Source organism: Eptatretus burgeri, chromosome 8 (genome assembly GCF_056783735.1).
Source record: "Eptatretus burgeri isolate ZD-2024b chromosome 8, Ebu_testis_v1, whole genome shotgun sequence".
In the NCBI taxonomy this organism is placed as follows: Eukaryota; Metazoa; Chordata; class Myxini; order Myxiniformes; family Myxinidae; genus Eptatretus; species Eptatretus burgeri.
The window spans coordinates 37,148,532-37,162,203 of record NC_140968.1 but is presented as its reverse complement, the minus strand read 5'-3'; the positions used below and the strand labels follow the sequence as shown (position 1 = coordinate 37,162,203).

The following is a 13,672-nucleotide window of genomic DNA, read 5'->3' as shown; positions in this document are numbered from 1 at the left end:
AACCGTCAAATCATGGAAGCACACTGCTGTGGGACTAGGTTTCGCATCGCTCACTGGATCGAAATTAACCCTGCAGATTCTAAACAGAGCTGGAGACAGCATCAGCTACAGTGAATCAAAAGGTCTGGAGACGGAATTTGCATATTCGGTGGAGTCTGATGAACGTGACACTCAAGATGGTATTCGCCTGGACCCACATTTAGCCACTGCCAGTGTCTGAGATAATAATGATGCTAATATAGAAACATTAGATGGGAAACAAACCCTACATGCCACTGTCGGCCATACTTACCAGAATGTGCCCCAGGATGACAGAGAAGCAACTATTTAGCCAACAGAATTTCGTGATGGGCGAAACCGACGGAAGTTTGTGGGGAATGAACGGGAGATACCTCCATTTAGAAAGTCACTCAACCAGGCTGTGTTTGTGAGTTCTACGGCATCTAAAACTGCTAAAACTGCCATTCCTCTGAAACCATTGGATCTATATTGGTTTTGGAAGTTGAGAGAAGGCAACACATCTCTGCATGCTGGATTTGTCAGCCAGTTCATTAAGGACCCTTTGCCACTTCAAAGAATTTCCAACATTGCACCCTATATCAAGATCGCCAACCAATAATGATGTGGTCAAGGAGACGATGATCCGTACTATGAATGTGGCAAAGGAAACGGCAGGACTACGCAGTTGTCACTTATGATCTAAGCCGTTGCGTTGAAAGCTTACTCGATACAGACAATTGAAACTCCATTGTTTGACAAGCTATTGATACTGCTGGGCAATTTCCACATTGAGCTAGCTTTCTACGGTGCAGTTAGTATAGTACAATGATAAACGAAAGTGGAATAGAATTCATACTAACAGAGGCAGATGTCCTGGCAGAAGGCTCAATGATGGGATTCATCAAGGGCAAGTTTTACAACCAATGCACCTGCATTCACGAATTGCTGGCAAATTTATTGGAGCAGAAGTTGTATGATCGATTTCTTCTGGATTTGGTTCAAGAAGAATACGAGTCACTCCAACATGTGATGAGCACTGTCCCTTCTGATGTAAGCCAAGTAGAAGCATATCTTTCCGATCCAGTTGTAACTCGGCATCTCCAGAAGTATGAAGACTTTTTCCAAACAGTTTTTGATGGTGCCCATGGATCAACAGCTAGATTCTGGGCGATTTACATCTTTCTCACCAATCGCCTTCACAGAGAGTTGCAGAGATGTTAAGACCAATGATGTCAGTGATTACATTGATGTCTTTCCAATGATGCTGGCTGTATTCTTCGCCCTCAACCGCCCAAACTATGCCAGATGGGGAACGCTCTTCCTGAAGAAGTTGGAAAGTTCAGATCCAAAACTACGTGAAGTTCTCGAGAATGGTGCGTTTTCAATCAGGCGCACGAGGAAAGATTACAGTCGTTCAGCTGTTGACCTGTCTTTGGAACAGTCTGTAAACCGTGACGCCGCATCACAAATGAAAGGGATAGTTGCATTTAGAAATTCAGAGAATGCCATGCGGAGGTGGTCATTGACCATGACACAAAGGGCTATGGCTGTGACTGAGCTGAGGACATTTGCAGGACTCGAACAAGGGAAAAGTGCTGCTGCCCAGTGTCGTCCTTCCAGAATAAAAAGGACAACCTTCAAATGGCAACACTCAGTGCAAAAATTGATGAATTTTGCAATCCCTTTACTGATGATGCTCCATCTGCCTTGGTGAATATTGCAACTGGCCAAACAGCATCAAAGGCAACTGAATCATATTTACTAAATACACTCAAGCGGGGCCCAGAGGCAAGAGAGCAATTCACAACAGAATGGGACAGTAACAACAGTCGTTCTCTGAAGACAGTAAAACGGACCCCTATAAACAACTTCGCCGCAGAAAATGTCAAGAAGAAGAAAGCTAAGGTACCCGCCTCAGACAGCCAAAACAAATGCAGAAAGCCTGAGGGATATCTTCATCCGTATGGTTGTGGTCATTGCAGAGAAGACAACATTTGACCTTCGGAATGTTCTATCATACCCAATCACCACATACCCATTGTCACTTGCCCACTATGATGGAGCACATGTCAAAACAGTCAAATCAGCTTTATTGAGTAAGCTCGAGTCGCTGCAGACTGAAATGATCGCAGAATCTGACTTGCCAAGAAGCTTTGTACAAATTTTTGATGGCGGGCTTCTTCTCCATTCGGTCATTTCACAAACAAACATGGGAGCATCATATGCATCAATTGCAAGGACAATGTTGTCAGTGATGTGTTACGGCAGGGCAAGGGAAGTGCATGTTTGTTTTGACAAATATGTCAAAAATTCAATCAAGGACAGTGAGAGGAAGCTACGGGGTGCAGTGGACTCTGCCTATAACATAACAGGACCTGAGCAAACAATACGACAGAGTGGACCAAAACTGCTGACCAATGGCATCTTCAAAAATGAGCTGGCAAAGTTTCTTCTCAAAGAATGGGGAAAGGACCACTACTGGTACATCTTCGGAGGAAAGACTTTGGTTGCATCTTATGGTGGTGAGTGCTTTCAGTACATACCTGACGAGCTCCAATATGTCAATGTGACCAGGCCACCACACCTCCAAGGGGGCCATGAAGAGGCAGATACGCTGATAGCATTCCATGTCGCAAACATCACTGCCGGAAGTATTATTGTCAGGACATCAGACACCGATGTGTTGGTAATTTTGATTGGGGCATTTGGACAGCAACGTCCTGAAGTACGGTCCATAGCAAACATCGTAATGGATTGTGGGATGGGAAACAGCAGAAGGTACATCAATGTCACCAATATCGCTGACGTCCTTGAAGATTGCAAGCCCGGACTTCCCAGAGCACTGCCTGGATATCACGCCTTCACTGGCTGTGATTTCACGTCAGCCTTTCACAGGTAGGCACAATGAATTTCATTGAATTTACGTAATATAAATGTCTAAAGACACTGAAGTAGCCAACGTTCTTCAATTGTCAAGAAGATTTTAAAATATACATAATATATGTTGGAATTCTCTTTTTGGCAAAGATATCTTCTTATGCAATATATCAAAGCACTATAAATGACAAAGAGATGATAGTCGGGAAAATACATGTACCGGTAATCAATACATGTATGGTAGCAGTTCTGGAAAGTTCTTATTATCCACATGTGGTTCAATCGACTGGATGAAACTTTTCGAGACGGTAGCAGATTAAATAGAATTTACACATACATGTACCAATTATATTTTTCAGGAAAGGCAAAGTTAAAGCCCTCGGCATAGTTGAGAAGGACAAGACTGGACGCTTCGTCAACCTCTTCATCAGCATGGGAGACGTTCATGGTAGTGTTGACCTGGATGTTGCATCAGAGTTGGTCTGCCACATGTATGCACAAAGAAAGACTAAAGACGTCTGAAGCTCGATACAACAGACTGATGCAAGTTTCTGGCAAAGTTGATCAGGTCGGGCGGGCCTTTATATCAGAATTCCATTCCCATAGAATGTATGCAAGAGAGCACCCACTCCCCCATCAAAGAGTAATGCCTCTACGTAATCATGTAGGGTCCCGTCCACCACATTGTGAATATTTGAGAATAGGCGAGCTCTAAGCAAGAGACCTTTGGCTATTGAGGCATCTGATTATTCATTATTTAACTTTTAATGTGAATGATATAATTTTCTTTTAGGTGAATCCATTGGCAAATGTCAAACGGGTGGACTGTGCTTTGCTGCCACCTTCTCGTCGGACCCTTCAGATGAAAATATGCAGAGCTCAGTACGTCACCATATTGTGGACCAACGCAGCTTTTCTCCTGGGGATGGTTTGTCACCAACAGAATATGGTTGGTCTGTGAATGACAACCTTCTGCAGCCAATCTGGTTCCAAGGGCCCGCAGTACCTGACACTGTTCACAAATAGTACCACAGTAGAGGTCGACAGTGACAGTGACGAGACTATTATCATTGGCAGCAAAGCGCAGTGTGCCTTGGAAGCACTCTCCCTTGATGAACTGAGTGATTCGGATGATGAACCATGGAGTGAAGACTCGGATTCAGATCAAGAGGAAGACATGGATTATATGTAGATGAGAACTGAAGACTGATGTGAAGCCTGTTTTGAACTGTTGATAAATTAACAGTGTTCATTCATGATAGTGTATAACATGTGCAATCAAAAATGTAGGCCTAGTTTACTTTAAATGGAGGGGATTTAATTAGGGACATCTGGCAGGGGTACCCCACCACAGAAAATGTCTGGCAGTGCTGATTCACGTTAGGTAGGGCTATACTGAACATTTTGCACTTGGTTTCGTAAGGTTAGCTCATGAGCTGATCTGGTTCAATTTTAGGGTACCAGTTAATTTAGTCTGGCAGACACACCCCACCAATGAAAATGTCTGGCAGCGGTCAGTCATGGTACATGGAGTTATGCTGAACATTTTGCCATGAGTTTCAAGTGGTTAGACCAGAGTTTCTCAACCTTTTTACCCTTGTGGAACCCTTGAAATAGTTTTCATGTCTCAGGGAACCCCTGCATAAAAATTATTATATACCATTATTAATATATAGCTCTTTTATATTTTTATCGTAGTTCACGTGGTAAATATAAAAAAATTTTTCCAGATACCTGGTTTTGGGAAAAAATGACCCCCTTTTTGTCAAATTTATTGGCAATGAGACAGACCACGTCATCATTTGTGACGTCATCACATACAGGCCGTGTGCCGTGTTCAATGACTAGTCGTTATTCCGGGCGTCCATCACGCATCGTGCTTTGAGTGGGTGACGTCATCACGTACAGGCCGTGTGCAGTGTTCAATGACGAGTCGTTATTCCGGGCGTCCATCGCGCTTCGTGGTTGTTATAATATAACATTCCTTATGGTTGTTATAATTGTAAATAATACAAGAGGTTGAAGCCTCTATTATAATAACCAAGGAGTTTCCAACAATATGCCGTACGTGTATAGTAAAATTACGAATATTAAATCAAACAAAAACTACTCAAGAATACATTAGCCTATTTATTACTGTTTCTCGCGGAACCCCTAGCGGCCTCTTGCGGAACCCTAGGGTTCCGGGGAACCCCGGTTGAGAAACACTGGGTTAGACGATGAACTGATCTAGCTCAGTTTTTGGGTGCCATTCTCCTGACCCTCCTGGCCACACCCACCATGATGTGCCCGGCAGACGTCCATTTCCTTGAATAGAGGTGCATATAGAGCATAGTGACGTATAAAAAAATTGGTTAGCTTTTCAGCTACCCAGACCCCTCCGGGCTCCTGCTCTATGCCCACAGTCGCTCGTGGCCCGATTTTTGATTTTTCGAAATTTTTTTTTAATCATTTTTCAAAAATTTCAAAGTCCCGTTGCGAGGCAACGGTGGTGTCCTTTGCACACGGTTCTCATTTGCACACAACTAGGTCATGGTATGAACCTACCCACCAAGTTTCATCGAAATCGCCATTGTATTAACGGGGCACTGGACCGGACAGACGGACAGACAGACAGACAAACATATTGACGGAAAAACTGATATTAAGGGTAGAACAAATTTCAAAAATTTAAAATAATTTTTTTTCGACTGGATCGACTACCCAACATATCGATGGAAATACTGATAATAAGGGTAGAACAAATTTCAAAATTTTAATTTTTTTTTTTCGACTGGATCAACTACCCAACATACAGACAGACAGACAGACAGACAGACAGACATACAACAATAACGAATATAGTGGTCACTTATTTTTTTCGTGAACCAATAACCACACTATAAATCGAAGTGTCAACGTCACCATCATACCAAAGAAAAAAAAAAACCCGGGGAGTCTGGAACACTGATGCCAACCATTACCTCGACGTGTTTCGACTTATGAGTAACTTACAAGTAACGTGTGTCGACGATCGTGTAACGTGCCTACAACTTATGGCCAGCGTATGCGGAACGTGTGAGTCATACGCTGGCATACGTCGAAAAATTTCAAGCATGGAAAATTTGTCTAACAGCTCGACGTACGACGACGTATGCCACAGGCATGAGAGTGAGTCTAAAAAAATTAGCTGAAAAAAAACGATGGGCCAAGGCGAAAATTTTTTTAGGCCGGGGTTCGGGGGCCGCCCAGGCCCCCGAATGCTAAAGGTTCCAGGTGTTCTCAACTGCATTCTACTGCATTTCCTGGTCCCTTTTAAGAGGATTGTGTATAGTGTTGTCCTTGTTAACAGGGTAAAAGCACTGAAGACGATCATTGAAGACATGAAAATCATCTTGCAAATTATTAATCAATGTTGTAATGTAAATTGTTGTCAAAATTTATTGTACAAATCATGAATCAATCTGTAGGATAATATTCTTTCATTGTCTTTATAGCAAATTAAACAAAGTTGACAATAATTGATACCAAGTTGCACAATAAGTGGACAATAATTGATACCAAGTTGCATAATAAGTTGACAATAATTGATAACAAGTTGCACTAAAAGTTTGCATAATAAGTTAACAATTGGTAACACTGTTGCATCCACTAGTGTTGAGTTCTTGAGTCGATAATGTCGACAGGCGCCTAACCACTGAACATTGTTCACTTCTTTGTCTTTTGGTTCAGGTTGTGCTTTTTCTTGCTTGCACGTTGGTGGGAAAGTCTTGCCTTCTTTGCAGCGTTCTCAGTCAGTTCTTTGGTCTTGCGCTCGGTCAACTTACTGAGAGCAGCTGCACCCACTTCTCGCCTTCTTTCTTCTTCTTTGTCCCTCCTGTCTGCCAGTTCTGCCTTGTAGGTTTTGTAGGCTCCCCTCATGTTCTTGCACAGGTCTAGGTCTATGGGACTGTGCAGTTTGTCAGTCCTACTGTAGTGCTCCACTGCAGTTTTTCCTGATGATCGAAGATTGTACTTGACACCCATCACTGCGCTGTAGGTCTCCATGTTTAGTCAGTGTGATCTGACATCCAAGACATCTCCCATGAGATTGAAGGCACTCTCAACTTGTGGCCCATGGAAGCAGGACAGCAGAGCCTTCACCATTCTTGAGAGAAGGGGTTACTTTCCACCTTCAAAGACCTTGGTCCACCAGTCGTCGATGCGAGCAGACTCATCTTCCTGAGCTGGTGGCAGGCTAGAGTTGATCTGGAAACTCCGAACCTCCAGTTCAAAGGCATCACATTCCTCTGGTGCAAGGACATTTGTCACCAGGCGTGGCAACTTCAGGAGCTGCTCCTGGCTGACAGTGTGCCCTCTGCTGAGTGGATTAATTGCTGAGGCACTTCTGAGGACAGCATTATGCAGGGGCATTTTCTTCTGGAGGTACTTTCCACACGTCACATAGGCCTTCTCCACACTCTGCAAGAAGTCATGCACTTCTCCATCTCCACTACGGGCAGTGTTGACAATCTCAGACGCACCAACTCCAAGAAACATCTTCTTCACTTTGTAGCAGGTTGGCTTTCTCATCCAGGTCGAGGGTCTGAAGTCTCTTGCCTGAGGATGGCAGCTTCTCAGGTTTGACAAAGCAGGCCATGAACTCTCGTACAAGGTCCAACTGCTGGTCATTGAGCTTGTGGATCAGTGGAGCCTTCATCTCAAACAGGAGGACATACTTCTTCAGCAGTGGGAACACTGATGTATAGAACATCAATATCAGTCTCATCAATTTCTTCTTGTGGAAGACTCGCTGCAGTATACGCTCCTTTCGTGCATTGCCATCTTTGGTCATATTCTTCTTCTTCAGAACATCATGGATCTGGCGTATTCTCTCCTTGGCTTTTGTGTGTACGTGCCTGCGATGGGAGACCTCCACAACCCGTGACAAGTAGTGTGTGCGATCAGCTTGAGAGAGGAAGCCAAAGTAGAAGACAACAAAGGCATCCCACAGCCGCAGAGTGTCAACACTGACATCATACACAGAGAGCCACCTGTGACTGACATACCGCTCTGGCATGGTATACCTGACACCAATCAGCCCACAGATTTCCTGCAAGAACTGCTTTAAGTCAGGTGACCACTTGAAGTCATTGTAGATGTCAGAGAGCATGCGCTCTGCGAAGTTGTCGAATGGGTCACTCAGCTTCTTGGACGCATTGTGAGCATGGTGACAGGAGTCCCCATCTATGTCCAACATGTGTGGGGCATTGTTTTCCTTGATGCGAACTTCGACTCCTGACTTGGATCCCCGCATGACTGAGCAGGAGTCCATGAGGATGGATATGCAGTTCTTCCACGGTAGCTCATACTTCTTCAACAAGTCAACCAGTTCCTGGTGCAACGAGGCACTGTCCACTTTGATCACAACAAGGGACTCTAGATGCTGCACTATGACCTGCTTATGCAGTCGGCTGTAGTAACTGGCCAGGACACACAAGACCCTCTGATGGTTTGTGCTTGTTGACTCATCAATGGTCAGAGAGAAGTATTCCCTCTGCAGTGCTGATATCAACTGGTGATGTACGGTATGTCCTAGTCCAAACCTAAGCTTGTAGGAAGCAGATGTCCTGTCCATTGTGAGCTGACCAAGGGCCTTTGCATCCAGGTTGAGTGCTTTGTCCAGGCTTATCAGTTCAGGGGCAAGGCTGAATGGTAGGGAATGCTGTGCGAGGAAGGCAAGGACCATGGCTTGAGCATTGGATACCCTGTCACCTATTGGTACAGCAGGCATCGGTGTACAGGGGATGGGGGCAGTAGAAGCAGCAGTGCAAGAGGTAGCAGAAGGTGAGGAAACACCTGGAGAAAAAGCAAAACCCAAAGCCAATGCAGAGTAAAAAAAGAAAAGCCAATCACCATTTATAATACGTGCTTCAGAAAGTGAATACAGTGACCGGTACAGTGATTACACTAAGCCTCAGACTATTAGTCATTGCCAGGTGCTGTTGGTGGTAAACAAGATTGACCCAATTCTGAGTTGTGGCTTGCTTGCCAATTAACATAATTTATTATTGCAGTGAAAGTGCACCACACCACACTACACGACATTGACAGCATAGATGTGTACTGTGTACATGTATACTGATAACTGGACATGTATAAAGCCCAAGGCTATATTTACCAGGAAGACTGTAATTGGATGCCCGGATTCTCTGAATATCACGATGCTTCTTGCTCTCCGCATGGGATTCCAATGACTTGTACCCACGTCCTCCATAAACAATCTCCTTTGAGCACCATGTGCATACAGCCTTTCCTGGCTGGGCTATCTTTTGAATGAAAGCCCCACAAGCCACTTTACCGCATGGCATATGCTCCAGCCATTCCCACTTCCAGGAATTCTTGCAAGTCTTGTCAATTAGTGCAGCCAAACAAGCATGACAATCCCGGGACAGCCTGCGGCTACTGAATGCGGCCATGTTTTAGAAGCGACCTTGGCCTTGCACACTCGGAACACCACGCCTGGAGCTCGATTAATGCTGCTGTGACAGTTTCAGGAGTAATGCGGCGAGGTGGTCCGAATGTTATGTTAATGAATCTGGCAATGACGTCAGTGCAGAGTGCTGGGAATCTGTATTAGGGACCTCGGAATACTTTTTTTATAAAGATCGTCGGCAGCGTGAAATCACTCCCAACAACTGACTTAACATCCCCCCCCTCCCATACCCCCTATTTCTTCTCAACGGATTTGTGCTTAACTCAGGAACGTTCCTGGGTGAATAAATTCGCGGAATTTTCTCATGCCGGATGCCAGCGTACTACAACGTATGCCAGCGTGCTCTTAACGTATACAAAACGTACCCATACGTATTCGACGTGTGCCAGCGTTTTAGACAAATTTTTCATACGTCGGCATACGCTGGCTAAATCGTCAAGGTGTGACAGGGCCTTAATCTTCAGCTTGATGGAGGACTGCTGTCCTCTTTGGGCTGGTGTCTCCACCTCACACCTTGTACATCTTGATGCCACGGAGACAAAGGCCCTCAAAATCATTGGAATCTTTTGCGATGAAGCTGAGTCTCTTGGCTCGTTACTCTCGGATCGCAGACAGGTTGGTGGTCCCCTCTGTATTCTCCAGCTTGCACCCTCGACAATTTCCGTGCCCTTTGCCTCTCACCCGCCTTTGCATCGGGTTTCTCCAGATTTATAAAATCCAGGCTCAGCTCAATTCATTTATTCCTCTTTTCTCTTGCCAGTAGAACCAACATCCTCATTTTGTTCAATTCCATACTTCCATACAGGACTTCAAGATGGCTGACCACCACCCTCTCAGTCCATCCCCCATCCTGTACTCATGATCTTTTTTACCCTCATTAAACCCTCCCTTTGCTTTGCAGGTAATTGTGTTTTCTCCCCTCTCCTATTTTTCGTTTTTTATTCCATTGTTATTTCATAATCAGTTTTCTTTTCTGTTCTTTCAGCTCCCTTCTTGCTGTGTTTCATCTTGTATCCAGCCTGTTCACCCTCTGTGTCCCCATCCCCACCTTCCCTTGCTCCCATTCTTCTGCTCGTTCATTCTTCCTCCAAGTGTCTCTTTTGTATCCCTCGAACCCGCTGTTTGTGTGCATAGTAAACTAGAACGACACTCGACAGAGTGCATACCTCCGATAGGCTAAACGGTGTAGGTATTGTATCCCAGTGATAGGTCGGATCTGAATCTTACACCTTAACAAAAATCGAATGAGCTTGTTCTTGTCACTGAATCAACTCTTCCACCCAGTTTTGTCAGAACTCGTCCACAACTTTTAGAGGTAATATGCTGTCCATAGTTTTTGGCCCCATCTTTCAATGGTGATGAAGAATCACATTTAAAAATTTTAGTATCCGGATCCGGATTCAGATCTTCACCAAACTCCAGCCAATTCGTTCTTGTCACACACACACCCAACCTGTCATCCTGGTGTTGGGGTAACAGTAAAGGTGACTTGCTGAAGATGTTCAGGTTTTTTGAGTTCAAGCCCTTATCGTGCTGTTGAAACAACACCAGGTGGATTGACTCAGCCTGTCATGCTTCTGAGGTCAGCAAAATGAGTACCGGCTTACTGTAAACGGGGGCACTGCATCAGTGGCACAGCTGCATCCCCGTAAAATGATGCAGCCAAGCAGCCGCAGGCTGCATACAAATAAATATAAAAAAACCCGACCTGTCATCTGAATCCATCCATAACCCTTTATTAAGATATCCTGCTCACAGACAAACAGACAGCTGGGTGAATACATCTAACCTCGGTCCATCCACCTCGAGTAGCGGAGGTAATGATTCCCTTCTTTCCATTACTTTGTGTTGAGTTGTGTTCCATGTTCCAGCTGTTGAAACAGCACGTTTCATCCGCTCATGATGTCCTGGTGGACCTTTCCTGGTCAAACAAAGCTTTGATCGGCTTTGTATACAAAAAGATGACACTTACAAACAATACTGCATTTATTTAACAGTGTTCCAAGAGGGATGACTATCCTTTTGTATTGATGGGAAGTTTAAATATGTTAGTTGTGGTTGGGGGTGGGTGGTGGGGAGGTTTCCACCATGTTTGCATAATTAATAACATATGACCTGTTAACCTAAATATATCATTAGACGTCCCGATACAATCTGTGCTTTTGTTAGTGTACAAAACAACGCCCTCAAGGCATGATCCTCCTTAAATCCTCTTAACCATGGCTAGACAGCCAATTATAATTTATTCATGATTAATTATTATCAACAACAACAATACATTTCAAAATCAACGGAACTGTGAACTACATTGAGTATTTATCACGAGGCCTGACTGGAGGATTGTTGTTGGGTGACATTGTATTGAGTGCATTGCCGTGGGACAAAGACTCCTTCTGCTAAAACACATTCAAATGACCTAGTTACGGTAATCTGGTAATTACACATTTACTACCTGAATAAAATGACATATGCAGTGGGATGTTTCACGATATAAAATACAACTCTCAAAATCACGGATTGTGTGTGTTTGATCGACTGTCACGCAGGTAGTCTGATGTCCACTCACTATGTAACACAGGTAGTCTGATGTACACTCACTATATAACACAGGTAGTCTGATGTCCACTCACTATGTAACACAGGTAGTCTGATGTCCACTCACTATGTAACACAGGTAGTCTGATGTACACTCACTATGTAACACAGGTAGTCTGATGTACACTCACTATGTAACACAGGTAGTCTGATGTACACTCACTATATAACACAGGTAGTCTGATGTACACTCACTATGTAATGCAGGTAGTCTGATGTACACTCACTATATAACACAGGTAGTCTGATGTACACTCACTATGTAATGCAGGTAGTCTGATGTACACTCACTATATAACACAGGTAGTCTGATGTCCGCTCACTATGTAACACAGGTAGTCTGATGTACACTCACGATATAACACAGGTAGTCTGATGCACACTCACTATATAACACAGGTAGTCTGATGTACACTCACTCTAACACAGGTGATCTGATGTACACTCACTATGGAACACAGGTAGTCTGATGTACACTCACTATATAACACAGGTAGTCTGATGTACACTCACTATGTAACACAGGTAGTCTGATGTACACTCACTATGTAACACAGGTAGTCTGATGTACACTCACTATGTAACACAGGTAGTCTGATGTACACTCACTATGTAATGCGGGTAGTCTGATGTACACTCACTATGTAATGCAGGTAGTCTGATGTACACTCACTATATAACACAGGTAGTCTGATGTACACTCACTATGTAATGCAGGTAGTCTGATGTACACTCACTATATAACACAGGTAGTCTGATGTCTGCTCACTATGTAACACAGGTAGTCTGATGTCTGCTCACTATGTAACACAGGTAGTCTGATGTACACTCACGATATAACACAGGTAGTCTGATGCACACTCACTATATAACACAGGTAGTCTGATGTACACTCACTCTGTAACACAGGTGATCTGATGTACACTCACTATGTAACACAGGTACTCTGATGTACACTCACTATATAACACAGGTAGTCTGATGTACACTCACTATGCAATGCAGGTAGTCTGATGTACACTCACTATATAACACAGGTAGTCTGATGTCCGCTCACTATATAACACAGGTAGTCTGATGTACACTCACTATATAACACAGGTAGTCTGATGCACACTCACTATATAACACAGGTAGTCTGATGTACACTCACTCTGTAACACAGGTGATCTGATGTACACTCACTATGTAACACAGGTAGTCTGATGTACACTCACTATATAACACAGGTAGTCTGATGTACACTCACTATGTAACACAGGTGATCTGATGTACACTCACTATGGAACACAGGTGATCTGATTGTACACTCATGATGTAACACAGGTAGTCTGATGTACACTCACGATGTAACTCAGGTAGTCTGATGTACACTCACTATGAAACACAGGTGATCTGATTGTACACTCACGATGTAATACAGGTAGTCGGATGTACACTCACTATATAATGCAGGTAATCTGATGTCCGTTCACTATGTAATGGCACATTGCAGTCTGAAAATGTGGACTGATCTGCCATGCACGTTCCTCAGACAAGCACGCTTATTGTGTTGATTACATAATCACTCCTTTGTTATTACCAGTAATCATTAAACACTCCAGTATCCCAATTGGACGATTTATGCTGAGCGGTGACTTGTCTACGTCAGAGTGACTTGTCACCACTCTGGCTAATTGAGACAGTAAGCACAGGTACAGCATCCACACTCAGGCATTCTTTGATGTGAATAGTCTCACTCTATGA

At 43.8% G+C, this 13,672-nt stretch overlaps 2 protein-coding genes and 1 pseudogene across 4 annotated transcripts in view; 1 reads left to right on the top strand and 2 right to left on the bottom strand.

Annotated features, from left to right (window-relative positions):
* Window positions 1-13,672, bottom strand: part of LOC147021541 (voltage-dependent calcium channel gamma-2 subunit-like) — a 165,890-nt gene that overhangs the window by 38,957 nt on the left and 113,261 nt on the right. The window lies entirely within an intron of this gene.
* LOC147021543 (uncharacterized) lies at window positions 1,109-5,468 on the top strand (annotated as a pseudogene). The gene is made up of 3 exons (XR_015060837.1): window positions 1,109-2,895; window positions 3,237-3,445; window positions 3,671-5,468. The product of XR_015060837.1 is annotated as an uncharacterized LOC147021543 (transcript).
* LOC147021542 (uncharacterized) lies at window positions 6,304-9,550 on the bottom strand. The gene is made up of 2 exons (XM_085891577.1): window positions 9,017-9,550; window positions 6,304-8,694 (listed from the first exon to the last, which is right to left on the bottom strand). Exons 1-2 carry the CDS (start codon window positions 9,312-9,314, stop codon window positions 7,370-7,372), a joined length of 1,623 nt encoding a protein of 540 aa, XP_085747703.1. The 5' UTR covers window positions 9,315-9,550; the 3' UTR covers window positions 6,304-7,369.

Excerpts from the sequence above, each read along its gene's own strand:
- LOC147021542 (XM_085891577.1), bottom strand. The coding sequence starts at position 9,314 with ATGGCCGCATTCAGTAGCCGCAGGCTGTCCCGGGATTGTCATGCTTGT. Across the intron at positions 8,695-9,016 it reads ATCCAATTACAGTCTTCCTG|GTGTTTCCTCACCTTCTGCT; the intron begins GTAAATATAGCC and ends CTTTTTCTCCAG.